This window comes from Symphodus melops (assembly GCF_947650265.1).
Source record: "Symphodus melops genome assembly, chromosome: 8".
Lineage (NCBI taxonomy): Eukaryota > Metazoa > Chordata > Actinopteri > Labriformes > Labridae > Symphodus > Symphodus melops.
This window is the reverse complement of record NC_136698.1, coordinates 24,617,683-24,644,486: the sequence shown is the minus strand read 5'-3', so window position 1 is coordinate 24,644,486 and position 26,804 is coordinate 24,617,683. Positions and strand designations below refer to the sequence as shown.

Here is a 26,804-nt window from a genome sequence, read left to right as displayed (position 1 = left end):
ATAATATTTTTCATAAATGTACCAATAAAAAAGTCATGTAAATTGTACTTGGATAAAATAGCTCGTCTGTAAACATATTATGTTCGTCAGGTTTCAATGGTTCGTCTTAAATTGACGTCATCTTATGTTTTTGTTTTGAATGAGTGATGGTGGTGATATTTAAATAATGTGCCTTTTTTTCCCCAGAAGAGTCAATACATAAGCAATATTCACATTCATGAATGCATTAAACACAATAACTGTTGGATCTCAGTGATGGATATAAATGTGTAGGAAATCTTCAACCTTTATTATTATTTAAGACTCGCAGATCAATATTGAAGGTTTGAGTTTCATGAATCTTTCATGATATGCAAACAAAATGAAGGCTTACAAATTGGAGTGATTTGTGAGTACAGGATAAATATTGATAATGTTTTTTTTTGTCACCAAACATCAAATAAAGAACTTGAATAAATATGTAAAACAAAACTTCCTCTCATGTGAATTTATTGAATAATTTCTACTTTGATCATTGGATGTGGATGGATAACTTTAGCAGAATGAAATGTAATTGATTATAAAGCATGAAAAAACCAGGGAGGCTGGTTTATTTCTTTAAGGCAACATCTATTTTTGTATCAGAGATTTAAAAACAAACACACTCCAAACTCAGCTCAGCATGGGAATAAAGCTATTCTGTACACAGACTGACACTTTATTTTTACATGAAGATGTTTCTAATTAAAGGAGCACTATGTTAGATATCTCCTGAATTACTGACTATATCATCAGACATTAAGGCTTCTCTGACAACAATGCAGCCTCCTTCTATACTTAGATTCTGGTCCAGAAAGGTCTGTATTTGTTTTGACCAGAGAAGGAGACGGTTTTACACGGCCATTTTGAATACCAGGCAAACAGCGAGCCAACAGCGATGGACGCGGGCAAGCGAACTGGTTAAGATATAACTGATGCTACGTGACCAAAAAAGCCTCAGCGTTTTAGAAATGCGGTCAAACTAGGATAAATATTGATATTTAAAGGCTTTTGAAAAAAGGAGAGAGGTTACAATGCAGAAGACCGATGCAGAGCTGGCTAAACACTGAAGCTTCTCTGTCCATGACATGGCAACCCAATGCACCTCTCTGAAGGAGGGGGCAGCTCTCCTATATGTTTTGAATATAAACCGCAGTACACATTTTAAACACTAGGCGTCAGAGTTACATATTGCTCCTTTAACATTTCACAATAAATGTTTTATTTGAGTGTTATATAAATTCAAACAAAAGTAGATTATTTCCCTGAATTAAAGAGTGGAGAAAATGTATTTTTGTTTATGTGTGGTTCGCTTTGGATTTTTTTTATTGTATAAATGCCAAAACAATACAATACAATGTAGAAGTCTATAACTTCCAGGAGCTGATCAATTATTTTTTAGTTGATGGCACTACAAAAAACAAAATGTACCTGCTACGCCTCTTTGTGTGAGTATGAACTAAAAGTCTAGAGTGTCTGTTTTAATCTGCAGCTACAGACAGAAGTTTGTGTCATCACACTTGCGTCCCTGCAGCTCACATGTTGAAGCGCTGGTTCCTGGTTTGTACTGCCCTCTCTCTGAGATACATGTTGACGTAGGAGGTTATAAGGTCGTCCATCTTGTAACCCTTTAAAAGAAAAAGACACAGGGGTGAAGAACAGAAATAAGATAGACAGTTTATCATTTAAAGCTCATGGGAGTATTTCATGGATCTTACCAGTGAGGTTTCACACAGGAATTTGCTCCCCTTGACTAAACTGCCGACAGTCATGTGGAAGTAGGTGCTTCCGCTGCACCAGTTTGCAATGCGGTTGAACGGATGATTTGCCAGAACATCCTTCATGAAAAAGGAATAGTAGTATAATAGTTAATGGTAACACAAATCAACTAACAAACAAGGCAAAGGGAATACTGTTCTCGTTTTGTTTTTTTTTTGGCATCTTTAAACCGGGGCTGTATATTTAAAAACGAAAAGTTGCTCCAATAGATTTGTTACGTCTGAGTGAACTGCTTGCATTGGTGTCCTTTTGGACAACTCACCTAAACAAGGTGAGTCCAATAAAGTGTTTTTGGTTTGGTTTTTGATGAAGATGGATGGACAATCCATGGTTTAACAAAAAGGAATTTAGTCTAACAAATGGCTCTATCTAAACAGTCTGTCATGTTGTCAGACTCTGAGGATAACAATATGAGCCTGTAAGTGGAAATAAAAGTACTTTGGGTTGACGATTTGACACCGAACTCATTTTAAAGTAATGCTCTCGAGAAATTGGCAAAATGTTTGTAAGTATGAGCGATTTAGACCTCATAATGTATCTAAAAATACCTAGTTTAAAAAATGCCATCATGTCCATTGAAGTGTTTTCCTCACCTTTGTTTTCGGGTGGATGATGGTGAGTCCTTGCTTGCTGATGGCTATTCTCACAATATCTGGGAAATTTTGTTCTGAAGTTTGCTGAAAACAAAAATTGTAGAGCAAATGAGAAAACGCTTTGTCACGGTAGATTCTGAATATTTGCCTTATGCTCATAAACAACTAATGCAGCATCACAACAAAGGGTGGGAGAGGTCAAAGGCAGAGAGCGAGAGCATCCACTTGACCAAAAGGGCTGCAGCTCTTACCTTCACTTCAAAGAATGCACAACCGAACGTCGGCCAGCGATACACCACCTTGAGGAAAGCCACCTTAGCTTCTTCAACAGTCATACCAGCTTGTTTGTTAAAAGAGGCGACAATAGCCTGAAATGATAAAATACATACAGCACAGCATGACGCAACAATCGTTCTTTAGGCGGAAATGTGCATCCTGTTAATGAGGTTAATGATTGTCAACGCCCCCACAGCCTTCAGGCAATATTGTCAGAGAGCAGAGAGAAGATCACAGGGTTGATATAATGGTTCTTTTGTTCATATCAGAGATGCTGAGGATAAGGCTGGCTCTATTCTCATTCATTCTCATTGTCACAAATCTCATCAACAGATCAAAACACAAGACACAGAAAGCCAAGTTGATCTTATTCCTCTGTGCCATAGAGCTCCAGTGTTACACCAAGGAGCAACACTGCTGCACCAAGTAACACATTTTCTCTCTTTTCACTGAATGAAAGCAGGATTTTTTTTTTAAACATCAAACCCTGTTAAAATAAATACTCACAAGAGCAGCATCTATGTATTAATCAAGAACTAAAAATAGTCCCTCACGAATGCATTTTTTACTCCAAACTGATTCATGTTTGAGTACATGTGTCCTTTCTAAAAGATTATTGAAGAACAGTGTTTAGATGTGTCGCTCTTGTGATGACAGTTTAACTCCTTCAGTCAAACTTTAACTTTGTTTTTTTTATTTTTCCTCGACAAAAATGAATTTTCAATTTGTCAATCTGCCAGCTGGTAAACAAGCCAAACTGCTAAATCATAACCAGGGCGACATTGATTGAAACTGTGGAGCACCAAAATGAAGAACTACATGTGGACAGGAGAACCCCGGGCAGACATTCATGATCTCCTGAGGGTGAATCCTGTTGACTTTGATCCCTTCAACTTTTCTCTTGTGTTGATGATATCTTTAGAACTGAACCATTTGTCTTTGTACGTACATATTGACTCCATTACAGTCTAATATTGGTGTCCCAGTCTGACTGAATCTCTTATTTGTCCACCATCAATCCTTGAAGTAAATATGGAGCTTGGTCCCAGAACAACAGTACACTGAAGGGCCTTGAATCCTGTGTTGATATTTCAAATGCTGTGTCAAATTTGTGACCTCTGTGCATTTATTTTATGTTGCAAATGGAGCGTCTGTGATGTATGACAGATTTCAGACTTTTTTTTTTAAATCAATATCATCAATCAATCAATGAATCAACCAACATGGCTAAAGACTTCTGTAGTATGTAAAGTATTGTCAGACAGGCTGTGATACTGTGCTGCTGATGTTTGTCTTTTTAAGAGCCTTGTTGTTGAGTTACACCAACCTTACCTTTATCAATGAACCAAATAAAGAAATAAAATCGATGAAAAGAACCTGATACCTTTTTCCACTCGTTGTCAGACATGGCCTTCAGCTGGTCTGCAGGCACCAGCTCTTTCAGCAGCTTGGGGATCTGGACAAACTGGGTTTTGTCGTTGTTAACTTTAATTCTGAAGAGCTGAGCAGCAATGTTGAGCATTTCCTCTTTGGTGCAAACGTGATATCCTCTCAGATACTTCGGCAGCTCCTGAGAGATAAGAAGATATTATAAAAAGTAATTTGACACTTGATTTCAACACAAACAACCCTAACCCTGTTCACTAGAAAAAAACACTCTTAAGCTGAAACAAACCTTTTGATCTTAAATAAAATTAAAAGCATCAGAATGGAAGTCATATTGTCTCATCTTCTATTTAACAAACTACACTGTACTTAATGGAAAAATCGGACTTTTCTTTCACAGAATGTGAAAACTCTTATTAGTATGGAAAATGTGATGGTGGCTGAGCTGCATCAATTCAAATTCACCTGAGGGAAGTGGAAGATAAGATCGGCCTCAGTGTCTCTGCCAGGGACCACATTGAACCACAACTTCCTCATAAAGAACACAAGGTACGGTGTGTTCACAGGTCCACCTGCACACAGAAGAAAGCACACACAGATCAAACAGCTTGTTTTGATGAAACACAGAGACACGTCTAAAGAAAGAGTAGCACTTCAGGTAGATCATGATTTTACCGTCTTTGATCCTCTTGGCTTTCTTCGACCAGTCTGTGATCTGTCTCAGACTATCGAAGAAGTAGTCTGTGTCGTTCAAACTTAGAACCTGAAATTAACACATCGACACACTTTATAGTGGAGTGGATACAAGAGGCTTGGAAATGTAATCTGAAAATGTGTGTGTTTTTTTTTTTAAATAATCCACAGGAGCCTTTTTCTCTTTTCTGTGGAAGTACTGCAGTAATTGTACTTTACGCCATTTCCCTGTAATAACGAGTCATTTTCACTTTGTTTTCTCTGGAGTGTGACTTGTTTACGTTGTCATAACAACAATTTGTGACGGCCACTCTGCCTTGTACTCTTTACTGCTGCTGTCTCTCTGTGTGGGGCTGCAGACTTAGTGAGCAAAGTCACCAATCACACGGCGAGTTTTTTAACATCAACTGTTCTGTCTTTCCAAAAGTCAAAGTTTACATCGTGTACTTGTAGTTCTAATTTATTACTCGCAGTAATCAGTAATCACTTTCAGATAAAGTCTTAACACTCAATAACACTCCATGTGGTTTCGTGACAGGTAGTCTGCTTTCACACATGCCACACACAGTGCAGTGCAGGAGTTAAAGGTGAACACACTGAGGTGGAGCTTATTTGTTTGTTGTGTGTGTATCATTTTACTGTTGTTGTTGTTTATAAGGTGTTTATTGTTTAGAGAAATGAAAACATAGCTGTATTAAAACTGAAAATGTCTTAAAGTGTATTAATGTGTGATCTCAGTTTAACCCAAATATGACTCTCTCCTTTATTACTTATTTATTTTCTCTCTTACCTTTCACTACATGGTGTATTTTAAGCCACCCGGGTATGTGGAAGTGAATATAGATATTGTGTGCTGTGTTCAGTATGTTGAAATTGTATCAAAAATTGAATGAAAATATTCAGATATATAAAAATAAAGGAACAGGACGATAGAGGTCAAGGGCAAAAATATTTTAAAAAATGTGCCTTGAGTAAAAGGTGCTGCAGGCGAAGATGTACGGCAGCTGCAGGAGGAGCTCTGGTTAATATAGAAGGTCGAGAAGTGTCAAACAAACCTTGTCTTGCGTTTTGACAAAAATGTTGAATCCGTCTGCTGAGGCCAACCTGAGCTTTTTGCTGATGTTCTGGATGAGATCCTTGATCTTGGTGCTCGTCGCCACCTCAAATATCTACAAAGGGAAACGAGGTATCACAAGATCACTGGTTTAAACGAGAAAATATTTGAGAGATATTTGAGATCTTCAGGTTGTCATATATTTGTCCGTGTCGTACCTCATCTGTGTCGTTGGGAAAGTGGACCTTGTGGAAGATCTGCGTGCTGTTCTGTTGGATGGCGTCGACCTCCACCTGATGAGGTGGTAGCTTCCTGGGATCGATCCTACAAAAAGACAGCACGTGCTATTATTTTCAAATGTCTTCTTTAAACAGAAGTCACAGAGATAATGCAGGAACAAAAAGAGCACACACCCTGTTAACTGTGAAGATCAAAAAGATCCTTTTCTCACTGACTTTATAACACTGAATGTTGAGCACACAATATTTCTAGAGGAGCCCGTGCAAATGCAACTGTGTTGTCAAGTGTGATTCCAGACATTTGTTTAAAGACATCGTTTTTAGCAGTGCTGCGAGGCGAGTCTTAATGGGGGTAATGAGGTCTTTTATGAACCACGTTTAAAGGTTTTTAAGACTACAAGTTACATAAAGCAGGTGTGTTTGATCAAAGTTCAGCCTATAAAAGTTCTTTTCATGCCATGAATGATAGCCGATTTCTTTTTGACAGACAAACCTTTATGATAAAGAGTCAAATGTTTTGTTTTTTTAAAACCCAGAAACATCCAGTCCGTTCACTTTTGTTGCTGCGTGTTACACCAGCACTGTTTGATCTTTCAGTGCAAGACTCAAGATTTGTATTTGTCACATACTCATATAGATGTGACAGCCATGAAATAAAAACACTCAAAGATTACTTTAAGAACTTATAGACAGTAAAATGTAGAAATATAACATATGAAAAAAAGAAAAGAATAATACAACATGTAGAAGATGTAAAGGATGTAAAGTGTGCAGTGTGAAGTGTCTGGGTGTGAAGTGTCCAAGATATCAAAGTGCAATGAGTGTGAATGTGTATTGTGTGTGCATCAAGTAATATGTCAAAGTCACAGCTCCACCTATGTTGATGAAGTGCTATATTTCCATCTGAGAAGCGCAGAGTTCACAGCCCTGAAAGCCCGACTCTTCCTGAGTCTCTCTGCCTTGATGTGACGTAGGCGTCTGCTAGAGGGTAGCCTCTGAATAAGTCATTTTAATAAATCAAAATGACCGAAAAATTAACTAATATAAGCAGACAGGGACCAGAGACTCGGATGTTCTCTGAAGAAACATTATCATTTCGATTTGAGGAGGGTAGTCCTTGCGGTGATTGGGTCAGACATTTGGAACGACAATCTGAGCTTCAGTTTTACAAAAACAAGCACAGACTCTGATTATGCACAATCCTCAACAATGACTTTGCATTGGTTAGAGCCCGTTTCGTAGCAGCTCATCCATTTTACTGAAGCAAGTCAAAACAAACTCTACACTATGTCACTACATTTAGTCTTTTACACTGGCTCGCAGAAATTAGGTCATCAAAATGAGCTGCTTTCTAAATGATGCTGTAACATCTCATACACCTTTCTTCTACATGTGGGGAAACACAGTGCACAGTGTCTGTGTAACATAGAAAACAGCATTGGGTTAACCTCATTGAGCTCTGCAGACGCTGCAGACAGTCGGAGGCGAGGGGCTCTCTGCGACGGGACTCCAGAAATCGCTTAGTGTGTCTTAGAAGAGACTGGGTGGGAGGAAACAAGCCGCAGCAGAGCCACATCAGCTGCCAGCCCTGCTCTATGCTTAACCTGAGGTGAATCAGAATCAGAATCAGAATCAGATTTTATTGCCAAGTACATTTACATATACAAGCAATTTGTCTTGGTGTATAGGTGCGAAAGAAAAGACAAGGCTAAAATAACAAGCAGTTAAATAAAATAGAATATGAGAAGCAATTACCATTATATAAAACAGAATTTTAAAAAAAGGATAATAGAAAAAAAATGTAAAATGTAATAAAAAACACAAATTATACAAAGAGTGAATGAGAGAAAATAAATGTAAAGTCCAGTGATAAAGAAACAGTTTGAGCCCTCACATTACTGTGATGTTTTCTGACTGTGGGGCTGATGAGAGTTTGTTTTATGGGGGGGGGGGGGGGGGGGGGGCAGGGACATGGAGACAAATACACAAGACACTATAAAGCATTCAGGAAAAGGTGATCACAGTTTGTATTTAATTTCATCCTTCTACTCTGAAACCGAGGAGGAAGGATGGATTTCATTTCTCTTTTGAGTTTCACTTTTCACTGTTTGTACTCTTTAATGACAGAGAAGTAAACAAGGATATCAGTAAATAAGTTCTTGATTCAGATTTAGTTCTTTAAAAAAAAATATTTAGACTAAAATAAACAACAGTCATCACTGCCAAATCATCGTTTCAATGAAAAACGAGAAACCTCCTGGTGTTCAAATTTTATTTTGAGCTCATTTAGTCAAGTTAAAATGAGGTAAAGCTCGGAAAACTGGCCCCTCATCAAAATACATGATTAATAGTCCTATACTTTCAACACTTTCGATATGTACTGTAACAAATCAAACACTATCCTGTATCCTGAGAGTTTGGTACTGACAGGGAGACAGCTGGTTTGGTATTTTGGCGTTGTCTGCCACCCACAGTAGCTTGTTCTATGTTTGTGAAATAAAACCTATGGCAGCTGAATAACACTTTATAACTTCATTAAGCAGAACGTTACAGCAGCATGAATCCTAACCAACCACACATTACAGCCACAGAATGAGTCCAAACCTTTGAGCACCTTCCCTATAATCATGTTGTTAGACTTCATAAATATAACTGTGCTAACACTTTAAATTAGGGTCACAATAGTCACCATTAACTAGTCTGGCTGCTTATCAGTCATTATTAAGTGTTTATTAGGTGGTTAATGAGGGCGAACTCTTAGTTAGTTGCCCATTAGCTACATACTGAGGTTGTCTAGCATAAGGTACTACGAAGCGCTTAGTGACTTTAATGCAGTAATTTACATGCCACTCATTATTGGTGATTATTGTGAACTCGTTTTTAAAGTGTTAACCGAATTATGATGAAACTAAAGAAGAAACGTAGATTGACTTAAATCATGAGGACTTGACTAACACTATTTCCTTTTTAATACAATTCTTTTCAAGCACAGAAGATTTTTTTATCAAACACATTTTTGTCAGCCTAAAGTGAAATAGGCTAAACATACCTGTTGTTGTTGTTGGTCATTTGCTTCATGATCTGGCAGTAGATCTCGTCCCTGAGCACCTCGTGTTTGGTGGCGGGGCCGAAGATCTGGTCTGTGAGCTCCAGGGGACTCTGCATCTGCTTGGTGGGGTAGTCTCCCATATATTTCAGGATCGGTACGCAAACGTTAAGGACGAGTAAACCTTCTCAAGGTCAACATTTGATGAAGAACAAAGAGCAGAGGATGTCAGCAGGTGATTTTGAAGGCAGAAGTTGATTTGGCCCTTTCAGCTAAAAACCAGGGGGTGACACCACTGTTAGTGAAGACAAGTCAGATAATTTAAAAGTAAGTTACCCAAGTCTACACTTAATTTTTCTCAGTGAACATTATCTGAGTTGTGTTGAGTTTAAGCATTACTTTGACACTGCTATTAAAAATAGAATCAGTGGTTATTTATAGTCAGCAGCAGCTCAGTGAGTACGGGGGTCAGAGGATCACCGGTTGAAGTCCAGGAAGAGACCAACAGGATGGAAACTGTTCTGCCTGCTGAAGAGGTGCCCGTTTACTTTCTGAGCCCAAACGCTGGGACGCCCCTTTGTGTGCAGCCCCTCACTCTAACATCCCCCCTTTAGTGCATGTCCACAGGATCCTGTTTAAGTATTCCTAACCTCTGTTTGTGTGCTACTCTGTGTGAGTAGCATGTTCAATAACAAAATGAAAAACTAAAATTTACCCTCTGGGATCAATAAAGAACGTCTTCTTCATCTTCATTTTCTCCTTCTTAAATCATTTCGGGGCTATCAACGGCTCCATGAGCACATGAGTTGACTTAGCACAGAGCTCCGGCTCTGTGCTAAGTCAATGTGGCTCTAAATAAAGTCCTACCTATTGCTGAAAATGATCTGTATTCCTCTCAATAGGACAGCATTGCTATACCAAGTTATGGGACATATCACAGTTTCAAATCAAACAAAAGAAGGTCTCTGAAAAGAAGCCAAACATAGACTGGTATGAAAGCATTAAAATAAAAGCCATTTTTGTTTGAAATAAATCTGGTGAGCAGAGGATATCAGTGAAGGCCAGACAGGCTTTGTGGCTGAGCTCGGGGTTTCCCACCAGTTTCTTGAGGAGGGGCTGTCTGATTGGCTCTCTGGAGTGTGCCCACAGCTTCTCAGGAGCAGAGTTTCTGGAAATCACCTGACGGTTCAAGTCCTTAGTGGGCTGCCTGTAGGATTAATGACACGAGACAGAATTTTCTTTTGCTGCTCCAGTTATCATTTTCCTGATAATCAGCTTGTGAACTTTGTAATACCTGAAGTACTCAAGGGAAAATTCCTTCAGTGTGAATGGAGCTAATCTCTCCATGGTTCCTGTTTCCTTCACTTTAGCATTTATGATGTTCATCCTCTGGTTAGGGGATAAGTTGAGGAGGCTCTGAAAGGACAGACATGTTTTTAATATTCCAGACAATCTAGAGGGAATAGATGTCATAAGAGTTGTTTTAGATGTCTACGTACCATGACCTCGTTTTTGGGTTTGCTAAGTGTGGGGAGGATTACGATATCATCGGTGGGGACGGCTCCTGTTTTTTTTGTGCTGTCGTTTTGGCCCTTAATCCAGCCACGCTGCAAAGGGAAGTCATCGTCTTTCATAATTATAATGAGCTGTCCTTTCTTGAAGCTGAGCAACGCAGGGTCATCTGTAAAGCAATGGAAGAAAGTTCAGAAATGAGTAAGAAGAAGTGAATTCAAAAACAGATATTCCAGCTCTAAAAACTGAGAAGAGAGAAGAAAAAAAAAGGTCCTCTGACCTTGTGAGGCTTCCTTCAAGGTCACAGCGTACTGAGATCTCTCCATCAGTCCGCTGAGGAACATCGTTATCAGCTCTGCCATGCCTTCGGCTGCAGTCCCACTCAGAGTGAAGTCTCCTTTAAGGGTCAGCAGATTCAACGCCTGCCCAGACGCTTTACCCTCCCTGTGCGGGCATTAAAGCAGAATCCAGTAATGGCACACTGTTTTATAAATCTGGATCTCATTAAACTGGCACACACTACACTTCCTCCTCCTCGGGTTCGGTGCCTACCTGATGGTGTTGACTCCAGTGACCTCGGGGAAGGAGAGCTCCAGCAGCCTCTTCTCTCTCTCATCCAGAAATGTGATGCCCGTCCAGTTTATGGCCACAATGAATTTGTTCTTTGGCAGCGCAGGCCCTAAAACGAACACCCATGACGGGAACAAGAAGCAATCAACCGAGAGTCAGGACAGATATGACGGCAATAATGACATATGTTCCTGTCCAAGACTAAAGAGTTGGTTCTGCTTTTTATGACAAGCATCTCAGCCACTCTCACCAGAAAAAAAAACATTGATTGCAGCATTAATGTGTGTAGAAGTAGAAATCTCTCCCTCTCTCACCCTCCCCTTCAAATTGAATTAATCAGATATTTACATATAAAGCAGAGAATGTACATTAAATTCAGCTGCAGTATTTTTGTCATATATGATGTAAAATTGAAAGTAATTAAATCAAGCAATAAACCTAATGCTCTGTCAAAGTAACAAATAATATCAGCTGCCTGTGGCTGTAAAAGCTCTATCAGATCATTTCATGACGACAGGGTTAAACATAGGGTCAAGTGAGTAAAGACTCGGAACATTGCACAAGGAAGTTTGACACAAAAAAAGTTAGCAATGATAGCCAGCTCTTCACTCTTCTCTCCAACAGTCTCTCATTCGATCAGAAATTCAATCCAAATGTATTTCTAAAGCAAAAAAGTCGACCAAAGTGCCCGACAACCCTACATAAGAATACAACAACAACAACAACAACAACAACAACAACAACAACAACAGGTTAGATACCGCCGTCCAAATCGAGTTTATCCTTGCAATTTTGCAACTTTGCACGAGTATAATGTTCTTTAAACGTTTAATCTGTAAAACTAAATGCCCAGAAGAGGATAACATGATCTATGGGTTCGGTTGCACCTCATGTTTGAGGACATAGTCCTCCAAGAGTCCCGGGTTTCACGTCTGGCTCTTTTCCCGCATGCCATCAGTCCTCGCTCTCACTCTTTTTTTAGTGATTTACGACTCTATCCACTGTACTATCAAAGGAAGACAATCTGATTCTCTGCTTCACACACTCCGTGGCTATTTTGTGATATACAATCCAAGCTCTTATTAATTGTAAAAGGGTGATGCTGAAATGAAACAGGAGTGAGTCTAGAATCCAAAGAGGGAAGAAATGTTGTTTCTGGTCCACTTATTCACTCTGAATCAAACACACTGAGTCTTGACCCCTGTTATGTTTCCATCAATAGTTCTGTGTATCTCATTCTGACACAGGTTAGTTTTTATGGGGGGAAATGTGATTTATTAAACTCCCTCCAGGCGTTGCTTACCACATACTAAAGACAAGGTTAGGTCAGAGTGGCCTTTTGACCTCTGACCATAAAAACTTATCGGTTCATCTTTGAGAACAAGAGGACGCTTATGCCAAATTGAGAGATTTTCCCTCAAGGCATGCCCGAGATATCACCTTCACACGAATGTGACGAATGAATAGACAGACAGAAAATGCCATAAATATATAACGCCTCCAGCCACAGCTAACGCCAGAGTTGAGGCTATAAATTCACTGGCATGCAATGAAAAGATCTACAAACAACTTTATGATGGATGGACAAATGATTAAACATCACGTGATGTCATACATAAGTGTAAACATAATAACTTTAACTTTCTTTGTGAAAACCACAACATATCATTCTTAATTTTTAACAACTTTAAAGGCAGATAACACACCCACCTGAGGGAGGGGTTACTGCCCTTTGTGATGTCACAAAGAGAAAATCTCCTAACAGACCTGTTTGAGCGCACATTTTCTGAAAAGCGGAGCAGAGACGCAGAGACCAAAGACGGAGAGGATAGACGCACCAAAACCTACTAAAACTGAAAGGAGCTTTAAAGGTTTTGATTGCTTATTTGATGAGTGAAAACAGCCTTGGATATCACCTAAGCACAGTCAGTCAAATCTGCACCAGGCACATGAAAAAATGAAATTGCAAATCATTGCCATTTCTTGAACACTAGCTTGTCTAAGTTTAATAAAACAAATGAGAGAGACTGGAAACTTTATCTGCTGATAGATCCTTACCTGATAGTTTGACAACTTCAAAGAACCTTGAGAAGAACATGGGCCACTTCTCCCGGGCGTAGTCCACCGTCTCCGCCTTCACTGAATCGGCCTTTTGTCTTGAACTCAAATATGAACCCTGGTGTGGTGAGAAAAAAATCAGACAAAAACATTAAACCAACTAAAGACCATTTTAGATTTGATCTATTTGATTTTAAAGTGACTGACCTCAGCATGAGCGGTGCTGACCATCTGCACCCACTTGGCCTCTGACTTTGCCTCCAACAGAGAGTTGTTGATGCATTCCTGAACGCTTTCCTTTACATGCTCTGGACTGGTGTCTGAGCCGTGCTGAACGTATAAATGTTTGGCAGCCAGCTGGACCAAGTCATCCTCCTGTGAAGGTGAAATATGAGATGAAAAAATGTGAAACAGAAATTAGAAAGCAGGAGTAATGTCAGATCAACATATACATTTAAGCCCACCTTTTCACTCTGGTACTCCCCCAACTTCAGACCGTGGATGATTTGGTTGTAGATGAGGTCTGTGCTGAATTTGTCCTCTTTGCAGTCATGCCACGGAGTGAAGACCTCCTTACGGAAGAAGAGACGCCAGGGAGCGTGCTGCTCCTGCCCTCCTCTCCTCTTCACCTCCTGCTCGCACTGAGAGATGGCGTCCATCACATGCTCCCGGCCGCTGCCTAGAGCCCACACCTGCGGGATAAAACCACAGTCAGAGTATTCCATGATGTACAATCTTATTATTTTATAGTCTTTCCCATCTTTGCTTCAATGACTTATGTTTGAAAAATTTGCCCATCGGCTGATTTTATAGACTGAAGTAAATAGAAGCCTTGGCTATTTGTTTTCAGCCTCAGAGTGCAAAGCAGAGAATGGCGTACCTTTTCATACAAGGCCACATAGAGAGAAAACCCAAAGGTGTCCTTGAGTTTGATTTTGTTCGAGAGAGCTTGGCAGATCTCTCTGGAGGTAGAAGCCGAGTCAACAGGCAGGTTGACGGAGCGTCCGTCCATCAGCTTCACCGTCACGATCATCGGCTTCTTTGTCTTGGTTGCCTGTTACAGAACAATAGAAATTAGCCATGTTCAATTAACAGTGATGAGAAACACTAGGTATGGGCATGTCCACTCAAATTACACATGCTCTGAATCTACCCTGACCTTGAGGACTGAGAACCTACTCAGACAAGCTGATGAACCATTACTGTGTTTTTTATTAAAACACCTCAAAGGGAAATGTGTTTATACTGCACATGGGAGCTGCATTGTAAAAATCAACATTCTGCTATATATATAAAAAAAGTTAAAACTCTATTGTTTCCCATGGGGTTTTCTGTTGTAGCTTGTTATGTCGCTCTTTCTACCTGCAGCTCCAGCCAGGACGGAGGCTCTCCTCTCATTCCGTTCATTCTGGTGCGTCTCAGCCTCTCTGCACAGTACGAAGCGTAATCTCCAGGAGCGAAACGGATGAAACTTTGCAGGTACTGGAGAAACAAGAACTCAAAGTTAAGGTGAACAAAACTTTCCAGCATGTTGCAGACTGTCTATGAGTCTGACGCAGTTGAAAAAAGTGCTGTACTCACTCTTGTAAAGCGCTCACTTGGAGGGAAAATGCCCAGACACAGAGACAGCAAGATCCAACCGCGGAAGTAGCTGTTTCGGTTGTTGTTATCCTGAAGCTGCTTGCAGATCTGACAGTAAATCTCATCTCTGGATAGAAAAGGGACAAATGTTATTTTAATAACATGCTTAGACAAAGTCTTGGCTGCATGTTTAGATCTTTAGTTACCTGAGGTCATGTCTGACAATAGCATATCCCACAATGATGTGAAGTTTTTCCAAAGACGTCAGCGGCCGGTCCAGAGTCATTCCTTCCTCGATCATGACGTCACTGTCCTCCTGCACAGTCTGCAGGGTGGGAGGCTTTGACACCTCAGTCAGGTCATCAGACTAAAGAAACACGTCATTTCATTGAAAAAAAAAACATTAAGATGACAGGTAACTTCACAGCCACACAAAGAGAAAATAGTTCCAGGCTCACAGCTCACCTCCTCCATGATGATCGAGGGTTTTCTGAAGCTCGAAGCAGATTTTGGGATTCCGTTTTCTTGAACAGTGGAGACTTTTCTGTTCCTGGACAGCAAGTCTGTAAACGTGGATCCCTTCCTCGCTCGAGGGCTTCCTTCTGGCACTGTGTACGCCTTCGGGTTTTGAGCTGTCTCGCTCGGCACAGCAGATGGCTTCCTGCTTCTTGTCAGAAGGTCAGTGAAGATGGAGCCCCTTTTGACCGGTGCTGGCTCCTCAGGTACAGTGGAGGGCTTTATCTCTTTTTTATTTCTTAGGACCCTCTGAAACCATCACAGATGATATGTCAAAATCTAAAATTATGTGATAATGGGATAGTTACTTTTTTTAAAAGCGGGGTTATATGAGGGTACTTGTGAAGAGTAAGTGTAATAGCCACAGGGAGGCCGGTCAGCTTGGGCCCGCTTCAATAACGGCGATAAATCCCCAGAGCTACATCAGTGCACTACTAAAACCCATTGACACACTGATGGTAAAGGCTGCAATGTAAAGTGACCATCAGAAGTGATTAATCCTATTCACACACATTCACACGTCAACAATGAAACAGCGGGAGCAACTTGGGGTTAAGCGTCTTGCCCAAGGACGCACCGGACATGTAGCTGCAGGAGCTTGTGGTTAAGACAAGTGAGCCAGTGTATAGCTACACTAACAAAGACATTGGTTTTAAAGTGTTTACTTCTTAAAATTAGTAACATTTTTTGGTAAAACAGGTCATGTGTGCAGCTATGCATCGCTTCGTTCCTGTGCTAGTTTTCTCACCAGTGTGTTATTCGTGGTGAATATGCTTAAACTATTGGCAAGTACCTCATACAACCCCACTTTAATAAAGCAATCCCTCTTGTGTGCAAATGTAGATTTATTTAACAGCGTGCGGATGAGGATATTACCTGATCCAGGCCGACCATGTGGCTGAGGCGTCGGTCTTTTCTGGAGATCAGGTCTTGCGGCAGAAATCGTTCCTGTGCTGCGGTTCCTGGGGCTTTGACCTGCTTCTTAGGCTCAGGGAGGTCTCCCATGAACCTAAGGATGATCCACCACACAGTCAGAGAAGCCTGGGGGAAAAAAATAAGAGAAACACGAATGATAAGTGTCTAACTTTGGGTTATTATGAATCCAGATAGACATCATACTTCAAGATACAAAAGAATAAATCATTTGTAATGATTAAAAGGGTTAGGGTATTATTACAAACAATTCAGGGCTTTTTGTTGTTGTTTGAAATAAGATGTTTTTCTGGACTTGTCAGGCATGTGTAAGTGTCGATAACACATCGCCATATCTTGGACAATAGATTAGATGAACACACTAAGATCTGAGTTTTGCATTGTATAAGAAAAGCTTCAAGTGTGAATAAAATATTCTGAGAGAAGCACCGGAACATCTCCTTCATCCTCGTGGTAAAGCAGAGGCTGCCTGAGTCTCTGACGGATGTAGGCGGGGGTGGCTGCACCCTGGAAGTTTATGGAGGCGAATTTAGAGAAGGAGTATTCATCCAGATCGTCGTAGTCTTCTTTGGGAAGATTTTCCTCAATGGAGATGGCGTCGATGTCTATCTCCTCTGTGATCATCCTCTCAAATTTCTGAAAACAGATTCAAACAGTCAGTGAAAGATGATAAATGGTTTTAAAAGGAATACAAATTTGCCAACTCTTTCATCCCGAACCTCATATCCCACAGGTGCCTGTCCCTCCTGCCCTCCAACTATCCTGGGCAGGAATTCAAACATGCGCTCGACCAACTCCTGGTCTGTGATGCTCTCAGTCTCAGCTTTGGCCTCTTTCTCTTTCTTCTGCTTCAGCACTTCCTCCAAGTATTTCTGTTTCTCCATCAAGGCCCTTTCTTCTGCTTCTTTGTCTTTAGCAGAGAGGTAAAGCTAAAAGAACGCAACATAAAAAGAGATTAGTGTTTGTACTCCTTGCAAACTGCTTGGTTTTTTTTTACTTTTAAGCAGGTAGGCCAGACCCTAATGCAATAAACAACAGTTTAGACATAGCAAAGAGTAATAACAATCAAATGAGCAAACAAACCTTAACTGTATAATTATGACCATCCTGTACTACAGTGATACATAGAAAAACTGCATCAATTAAATACCGTAAATTCCGTACTATTGAGCGCACCTGGATATAAGCCGCACCGGCTAAAAATAAGTAAATAAATGTATTTGTACATATATAAGCCGCACTTGATTATAAGCCGCAGGTGTCCACGCTATAACAAGAGCTATTTACACAGACCTAGGCTACCGGTAACATCCGCAAATACTGTAGCGTCCGTACGGACGTTAAAGGACGGCGAGAGCGTTCAAATAATAACTTAATAACCCGATCACTGTCGGCCGTGACCACACCGTTTACAGCAGAGAACAAAACCATAACTTGTCGTAACAATCCAACTCTCTCCCCCAGCGTTCTCTCATACAGCCACTCAACACGTTCTCGCTGGTGCATTCACTGACTCTCCACATAATCGGAATTATGAACACATTATCAACTACTGACTTTACAACATGAACCGTTACAATACGAAGCCTAGCCGACGGTGTCTGTAACACGGCTGATGAAAAAGATGACCGTAATATATTTCACAAGAAAAAGTCCATCCATTCACTGCCTCAGAATGACTTCATTACTCACTTCCTCGGTCTCTGTTGTCGCTGTCAGTGTCATCTTAACGTGCAGCAGCTCTGTTAGCTTCTTTGACAGCCAGGTCGATCGCCTTTAACTTGAAAACTGCATCATATGTATTTCTCCGTGTGTTTTCCATCATGAGGGTGCGTGCATGAAGCGCAAAATGACTGATATTAAGATCCGACGTGACGAAGTCAAATGTTTTTGCGGCAGAAGCTCATTGTCCCCCATAAAAAATCCATGCATTAGCCGCACCGGAGTAGAAGCCGCAGTGCTCGAAGTGTGAGAAAAAAGTAGCGGCTTATAGTCCGGAATTTACGGTAAGTGATACAAATATGAGTGATGGTTTTTTTATGAAGGAAAATAAACATCAGAATCAGATTTTTTAAGAGCCAAGTACAATAACACATATGAGGAATCTGACTTGGTGTTTTGGTGCAAACTAGTTAGCAAAGCACTAGAACAAAAATAGTAAAGAAGCAATTTCAAACAAATAGGATCAATGTTTAAAATGTATTTGTGACATGCATGAGTCACAGTTAAGACTCTGTGAGGCGTTCTTCACACTGAGCCACAAAATAAAAGCATCAGTTTAAAAGTTTCAGGTATGAGAGAAGCAGCTCGAAAGCTTGCAGTGACGTGGAGCATGACAGGTAGTGTCAACGAATTTGATTCCTTTCATAAGGAAATGTTCAGAACCACTGCTGTACCTGTTCAAACCAGCACACTAAGCCGACTTTAAAGGTTTTAAAAGGGTCACAAAAAAGATTTGATCGTTTTTCCCTACAACATAAGTCAGACTTACGTCTCGCTTCATCTTTTTGAGAGCCTTTCTTGCCAGCCCCCCCCTGGTGTAAGCCTGCAGGAGGATCACAGCGTCTCTCTTGCGCTTCCACTCCTTCCTGGCGAGGTGTCCTCTGATTTGAGTCTGCAGCACCAAGGCCGCTTCACGCTTCCTCTTATACTGGTGGTGAAGCTGACGAGAGCGGACCTGAGCCTGCAGTCTCGCAAAGCCCAGTTGGACCTGATATCGGAACATGATCGATGGGTTTATTCGATGTTAGGCCTACATTCTACCAACGCTTCATATCAATGTGTGACTTACCACTCTGTACAGCTTCCTGCCTTTGTGTCCTCTCCAGTATTTCTGGATGACAAGAGCACCTGCCTTCTGCCGCAGGTATTGTCTCCTTTAGAGGGAATGGACCATAAAGACATTAAAGTTAAATGTAGCAGCAGCAGCAGCAGCAGAAGAAGCTTTTTGTAGCTTTTTTTGTCACATACCTGTATTTGTAGCCTCTCAGGACTTTTTGGATCAGAAGTGCTTTCTTGTTTAGTTCTTTCATTCGCTCCAGTTCAAGCAAGGTGTCGTGGGAGTCCTGAAAGCAAACAATAAAGTGTTAAAATTCCTCAAGGGAACGTTCACCAAATAATTCAAGTTTGTTGTTTCAATTTCTAATAGTTTGTCCTGATTAGGTGTTCATTGCTTATAAAGTTGAAATGATTCTGTGTTTAATGTTGCTGAACACATCCGTCAAACTGTAAAGCAGCACCTTGAGGAAAATCTTTGTCTTTCCCGTCTTCCAGTCGCCTTCTCCAGCCAGCATGGTTTCACAAATGCTTTCACAGCATTTCTCTTTGCTTTCCTGTAAGAGCAAAATAAACATCACACAATAAATAGAGCAGGAACGGATGAAACGGACGGATATCGGCATCAAAACAATCACATCTGAATCTCCCACTTACTGCTTTAGGATCACAGATGGAAGTTTTCAGAAGGACGCGGTAACGATCTAGGAACTCCTGGAAGGTGTAGCGCATGGGATATCCAGCTTTCCTGATCCTGATGGTCTCCATCATACCGGAGTACCGGAGCTGACGGATGCACAGCTCTCTGTCGAACAGCTGAGACACAGAGGGTTTACTTAAAATGTTATTAGGCCTATACTCTATTCAATCTTTTTTTGAATGCTTTTGCTGGAATCACCACCATTTGTTTTCCTCACCATCGGCTTCTTGAAGTCATTGGGTTTGATGCAGCGGATGAAATAAGGCTGGCACACAGTCAGTGTCTTCATCAGGGAATCCAGAGACTGACGAAACTGTCCGATCAGCGTCGGCACACGCTTCTTGACATCCGGCGTTTGCTGTCAGACATGAAAAAATAGTAAGTAAAAGTTGAATACATACCTGCAATGAAGTTATTTTTGTGTGTGTGCCTATCTGTGTGTAAAGCTGGAGCTAAAGGTTGCACTGACTCGAAGGCTGCTGCTTGCCGCAGTGATGACCATCTTGGGGTTGACGCTGCTCTTGATCGTACTGGATGACAGCTCTTTTTGAAACACCTGTTTAAGAAGTTTATTGGCTGAGGTCTGCACCATCTGAATCAGATCTGTGCTGAGGGCGTCGCGGTTCTTCTCAAGGAAACCTCACAATCAAATAGGCTTCATTAGAACATGACAGTAAAACATATGATGTGTTGCTTCTTAAAGCTTTAAAGGCTACCTTTTGAATCATAGTAGACCACTCCAGCAAAATGCTGGACTCCAAACTGAGTCTCATAGTTGTTTTTAGGGGGAAGATAGATGCCCCCCCTCCCGTGATGCTGATTCATCTTTTGGAGCATGGTGGCATCAGTGCCCTACGAATCAACAGAAGAAGAGAGTTGAAACCTGCTTCTTTTTTGTGGATCCGAGTTTGAAGAGGTGAATGGAGAGTATAGACCTTGGGGAAGCTGCTCTCTTCATCAATAAGTGCCAGCATGTTCATGGGTTTGCTGGCCAACACGTCCAGGGTGCTTTGGTTGTCTTTGTAGTCAACGTGCTTCCAAACAATGTTTTCACGGGTGTACTCGTCCTGCTCCAGCTTGAAAACATGTTTGACGAAGAACTGCTGCAACTGCTCGTTGGCAAAGTTGATGCACAGCTGCTCAAAGCTGCAACAATTCAAAAACCCACGAGAGGGAGGACAGTCAACGACAACCCCTGTCTAAAAACAGCAGCTGCTCTATCTGATCTATCTATAGACAGCTCTTGTTGACACTCACCTGTTCTTGTTGAAGTTCTCAAAGCCGAAGATGTCGAGCAGCCCGATTGACTGTCGGACCACATCGGTGTCCTCAGACCGTTTGTAAATAGCCGCATTTATTTTGTCCACAACCCAGATGAAGAGTCTTCCATAAATGGCCTGGACAAAAGACACAGAGAGCAGCTTACTAACACTTACAATTATTTACTGCTTGAAATAATAAAACACTGAAGATCGAAATTTCACACATTTTAACGCCAACCCTCAATGCACAACATAAAAGCAAGAATGACCAAGTCCATCGTTATCTGACATTGCTCTTAGATAACTGTCCTTGTTTAGCCGTCTTAATGTTAACACTGGAATAATTATGACACTCTCAGCAGTGTTCAATCAAAGTTATACTAAAATAAAATGTTTTACTGGACAAAGGTCAACATGTACCCCAGTTTGCCTTTAACTGAAAGAATGTGACTGATTACTTTGACAAACGCGTCCCTGCCGTCCACCGCCTGCTCAGAGGTCAGAGGTTTGGTCACACTCTCTCGGGTCGTCATGAGGGAGCGCTCAGTCAGACTCTTCTCCAGCTCTTTAGGTGCCACCTGAAGTGACGGGACAAACTGCAGTCAGACGACGCCATGTCAGCACCTTGTATTTGCATCGACTGAGTAAAAAGAAACCTACCTCCATAAGTTGGCAGGCCATGTTGAAATGAGATGATTTGTGGATGTCACAGCCCTCCAGGTTGTTCACTATGGTGCCTGAAATGACCCGAGAAAACACAGCTGTGTTTTACCTTTTATTTTGAAAGAATAAAATAAAAAAATATACACCTCCCATTGTTTCCTTCTGTACTTACTCTCAAATTTCACATTCCCCAAGTGGAGTATAGCTGCGAGCAGTTTGGAGATTTCCCAGGAGTCATTCTCTGTGAACATAAGGATCTTCAGGGCCGAACGAAAGTGAGCGTATTCCTTTATATCATCACGTCCTTCACAGCTGGTGCAGTTACCCTGATGAGACCATCACATGAGTTCAAACTAAATGAAGCTTCAACTCCTGTTATCAGTTATCAGATCTTTTTTTTTAGTTTTGTTTAAGTACCATGGTGAGATAGTTGTACTCTGCAGCGTTTCCAAGTGACAGAATCTTTTTCTGGTCGGCCGACATTCCCATCAGCATGTAATAAAAGATGTGGTAGTTTCTTTCCTCGGGGGCCTGCACAAGAAAAGACTAACTTGATACCACGGGGACATTTCACGTCTGTATTCCTGCTCTTGTAAATATAAAAGGAAAGCAGTCATCATACCTGGCGACACACTCTGGACTTCTCCAGCAGGTACTGCTCAACCTGAGCCCCCTCTATAGCGCCTCCTTTGGTGAAGTTGATGTCAATGTACTTCCCAAATCGACTGGAGTTATCGTTACGAATCGTTTTAGCGTTCCCAAAGGCTGAGAAGGAAAAACAAAAGTTACATCATAGTAAATAAAATGAAGCAATGGATCCAGCTGATATGGAAACCGTTTTTTAGAGGTTTTTTTTTTTTCTTGTACCTTCCAAGATGGGATTTGCTTCAAGAATCTGCTGCTCAATCCAGGAGTGCTGCCCACTCACAGCTGCCAGGAACTGTAGCATGAGTTTGGTGCTCTCAGTCTTCCCTGCTCCTGACTCTCCACTGACAGACACAGATACAAAAAATCATAGGTAGAAAACAGCCAATGAGGACATATTTAAATTACATGTTTTGTCCAAAACACAGACAAAATACTAACTGTTACTGTAGACTGAGAATGTCACATATTGTAGAAGGTGAAGCAAAGGAAGCTTGACTTCACAAAAGTTCATTTTACAAAATTGACGATGATGATCAAAGTAGTTTCTGACTTCTAAAAGTCAAATAAAAATAGTAGTGTGTCTGTCCGTCAGCAGGATTGTTGACAAACTAGCTGCTGTCCTGATTTGCATTCAGTTTGCTTTAAGGCTGTAGCTTGTCTTTTGGACAAAATCTGACCAACCAATCACACATTTTAAAACAAATCCAGGAAGAGAACTAAGGAACAGATCCACATCCAGTATGTCCTTTTTGACTGGATCCAGATCTTACCAGCTCACTTTACAAGAAACTTTGGACCAATGTCGGATTTGATTCATAAACAAAATATATGGGAACAATTCCGACTCTTGAACAACTAAAAGTGTATACCTTGTTTACCTGCAGCTTCTTGTAACAAGTCTTTTTAATGACATGCTTTTGATTGCTTTATTTTTTTATGCCTTTACTGTAGAGATAGGACGGTGGATGGAGTCAGAGATCGGGGAGAGAGTGGGGAAGGATATTCAGGAAAGGAGCCACAATTTAGATTCAAACCCAGGTTGCCTGCTTGAATATTAAAGTAGAGTGGACCTAGTCATTTTATCAAATTTGCTTATCTTGGGGCGCCGATAGCTCAGCGGCAGCGACAGCGCGCGTACCATGTTGCGAGGCCTCGCTCCTCGCGCGGGCGGCCCGGGTTCGCGTCCGGCCTGTGGCCACCTTCCCGCATGTCTCTCCCCACTCTCTCCCCCCTTCCGACTCTATCCACTGTCCTCTATCAATAAAGGCAAAAAGGCCAAAAACAAATCTTTAAAAAAAAAAAAAATTTGCTTATCTTAAACACATTATTATCATTAATATTTAACATCAGGCTCCACAGGTGCTCAGTGACCTTGTGGTTCCACTTCGATTATGAAGCTCTGTATCACATGAAGCATCGAATGAGGACCATAAAGGGACATTTAGTTCATCAAATCTGTCATATCTTATTTTATCTTGTTGTTTTCGCCTTGTTTTTTTTCTTTTGTGCCACTACATCAAGACACATTCCTTGCATTATATAGTTTGTTTCCTGAAATGTTCTGTCTTTAATTATTGTGCTTGTTTGGTTCTTCTTGTGTATATCTATTGTTGAGGTTTATATATTTTAAGGACCCATCTAGGGACCGACGTTGCAAAACTAGTTAAAGCTATAAATGCTGTAGTGTGTGGTAACAGCTGTCTTGCTCTATACTTGTCCCTTAACAAACAAACATGAAATCAATAAATTGTTGGAGGTTTGTACTTTCGCAGTGCTCTGTCAGTCCATTTTTATTTATAATTCTATGGATAAGGAATCCCTGAAAATCAATCAAGTCAAGTGTTTGTCTATGTGCCTCAGTCTAAATGGACCATATACAGACCTGATGACACAGCACTGGTTCTTCTTGTTGCGGCGCATGTTGAAGAAGCAGCTGTCTGCGATGGCGAAGACGTGTGGCGGCAGTTCACCCAGCCGCCGGTCTGTGTACATGTGCACTTGCTCGGTGGTGTAGATGGGCAGCAGCTGGTAAGGGTTGACTGCCACCAGAATGGAGCCTGTGTACGTCTGAAAACAGGGAGCGATGTTTACTTTCTCACACAGCAGCACAGTTCACAGATGAGTGTACAAACAAGCAGTTATGGTGCAACAGAACATCAGCCCAGTGTCCTCGATGACCTCAGGAAGGGTCATGGCTACAATGGATCAAATATACTTCGATGAGCCATAATATTATTTTGACCACTTGCAAACTAACACAATGAAAGACAACAGTTCTACAATTCTATGAGTTCAGATGTTGTTGACATGGTCAGAAAGGTTATAAATCGATGGTGCGCCACTGGGAATTAAGCAGAAAGGTGTCCCTAACATGTTTGCCTACTTCATTAACAAACATGGAAAAAGACAAATGTGAGAAACAGCTTTCAATTATAAGCACTCCTGTAGACCACGAACACCTTCTACGAATACAATGATAAACAGAAAGTAGGAAACGTCAACTTTTTATGTTGCCCCTGAAGCAAGGGCGTGTTCAAATGGGTGACCAGCGGTCTGATTGGCAACATCAGGTGCCACCCCGAAAATCCAAACTGGGATTGGGTATTTGAGACTTGTGTTAAAACAGACTAGTATTTTCTTGGAACGGTTGCTTGTTTTTTTTTTGGACATATCAATGTCTATTACATAGGACAGGTGCATATGAAAAGAATTCACTGTCTTACTTGCAGAGGACTAACTGGCAAAGTGTTGGGACCAAAACATTGCCAATTAATGTATTTTTAAAAGTGTAGGCTCATTTAAACTGATTTTCACATAAATCTCTTATCTGTGTCAATTAAACACGAAGCTAATGATTGATGGGGTTAGAAAGGTAAAATTAGTTTGTGCACATCAAATTAAAGGCCACCCCTGCATAAGTCAGTGCCCCGGTCTTGACTCACCCTGGCCCTAAAGTCCCAAGAAGTAGAAAGAAAAACAGCAAGGAAATAACTTGTGAACACAAACTAAAAGTTTTCACTTTTTGGGACTTCAGGGGCTCCTTACCTTTCTGACCGTGCAAAGAAAATTTATTGAAAATGCAGAAGATTAGTAGAAGTAAAATGTATGGTACAATGTTGGTATTGGATGGCCTTGGGGATCATAATGTTTTGTCTGATGTATGATCTTAATATGAGCCATTGGATAAGAAATAGTCAAAGGAATCAGCGTCAGGACACTTGCTCAGCTGATTTAGTGTGAGCATGATTCAAGAAATAAACAGTCTTGATATATAACTGAGTAAACACTGTTGAGCTCTGGTGCAGTGACACAGAAACACTAGGACGCTCTCACTAAACAGAGGCTGGTCTCTATGGAAACAAAGAGCACAGTGATAAACTACAGGGCAAAGTCTGAGATATAAAGTCGTTCTAAGCGAGGGAAAGACACAGACGAGTAAGCATTTCCACAGCAGGTTATGGACCTCATAAAAACTAGGCGTTTCAAAGAGAAATCCAGAGAAGAGAAACTTACATAGATGACGCCTTCTTTGTGTCGCACCAGGAGGTTCCTGAGGAGCCCGGCCTCGTTCAGGTCACCCAGCCTTATCATGTCATCCACACCCTTCACAGATGTGGGGTGCATGGGTCGGATGGTGCCCTCCGTCTTCTTGTTGATTTTGTGCGTCTGTATGTTTGTTACCAAAGAGTTGACGTTATATTTTATCCAAGACAAATGCGGATATGTCTGATTGAAACAAAAGGTGGTTGGGTTTTTTTTTGTACCTTTCCTTCATCATCGACCAGCTGCAGCTGTCCAGTGTCAGTCACCTTCACCTCCGCCCCAATCGGTACCCCAGCACCAGAGTCCACCCATACCAAATCCCCCTAAGTCAGAGAAAACAGACATGATACAAACTTTTCAGGGTGTGTATTTGAACATCATGAACTTATGCATATATATATATTATAGACGTGTTTTTTCTCACCTTACTCAAATGCAGCATTGTAGAAACGTGGATTATGTCTAAAGACCAAAAAAAAAAACTTAATTCAAAATCCTTACAATTAAAGGAAATATTAACTTAAACCTGCGAACAACCTGTTATTATAAACAGAAAACATTGAAATGTTGCTGAAATCTTGGACACAGTTTGTATTCTAATAAGAAAATGTAAAATTACATGGCAGCTTTTTATTGATTGAATGTTACTGATTACCATTTAGCACGACAATGACTCAAGACAGTCCAACAAATGATTTAAATCAAGCCTGGTCAGGAATATGACAGCAGAATATTTAAATGAAGTCTTTCCAAACAATGAGAGATAGAGTGTTGACTTAAATGTGAGTATAGCTTTAATCTTACCTTGTTTCTCTTGTTCCTGCTGCTGAGGGAACTTTGGCTTGACTGACAGCAGGAAGGGAGGTTTCACAGCAAACACGTCTTTATGACCCTTTGACTTTGCTCCTGCAAAGGTAGAGCCACTTAACTACTGGACTAACCCTGAATACATAATATCA

The 26,804-nt window shown here is 40.9% G+C and overlaps 1 protein-coding gene across 1 annotated transcript; it reads right to left on the bottom strand.

The window, feature by feature from the left end:
* Positions 1–253: 253 nt before the first annotated feature.
* On the bottom strand, positions 254–26,787 carry myo7ba (myosin VIIBa). The gene is made up of 48 exons (XM_079350474.1): positions 26,650–26,787; positions 26,270–26,307; positions 26,067–26,168; positions 25,816–25,968; positions 24,185–24,369; positions 22,522–22,643; positions 22,277–22,419; positions 22,072–22,185; positions 21,827–21,980; positions 21,652–21,728; positions 21,450–21,569; positions 20,987–21,126; positions 20,665–20,875; positions 20,446–20,581; positions 20,199–20,368; positions 19,947–20,087; positions 19,687–19,845; positions 19,494–19,586; positions 19,225–19,319; positions 19,046–19,130; positions 18,746–18,964; positions 16,974–17,183; positions 16,684–16,890; positions 16,198–16,362; positions 15,271–15,570; positions 15,012–15,172; positions 14,806–14,932; positions 14,587–14,706; positions 14,105–14,278; positions 13,689–13,916; positions 13,432–13,599; positions 13,225–13,342; positions 11,149–11,275; positions 10,877–11,040; positions 10,584–10,765; positions 10,379–10,500; positions 10,137–10,291; positions 9,088–9,241; positions 7,487–7,642; positions 6,018–6,123; positions 5,801–5,914; positions 4,728–4,815; positions 4,518–4,624; positions 4,051–4,236; positions 2,642–2,758; positions 2,391–2,474; positions 1,737–1,856; positions 254–1,646 (listed from the first exon to the last, which is right to left on the bottom strand). The coding sequence occupies exons 2-48, from the start codon at positions 26,285–26,287 to the stop codon at positions 1,554–1,556; spliced, it is 6,690 nt and encodes a 2,229-aa protein (XP_079206600.1). The 5' UTR covers positions 26,288–26,307; positions 26,650–26,787; the 3' UTR covers positions 254–1,553.
* Positions 26,788–26,804: the final 17 nt, after the last annotated feature.

Bases quoted from the DNA above. Each gene is read 5' to 3' on its own strand.
- myo7ba (XM_079350474.1), bottom strand. The intron at 15,173-15,270 runs GTGAGCTGTGAG...GTGTTTCTTTAG, and splicing joins CCTCGATCATCATGGAGGAG to TCTGATGACCTGACTGAGGT. The intron at 13,917-14,104 runs GTACGCCATTCT...TTTATCCCGCAG, and splicing joins ATGTGGCCTTGTATGAAAAG to GTGTGGGCTCTAGGCAGCGG.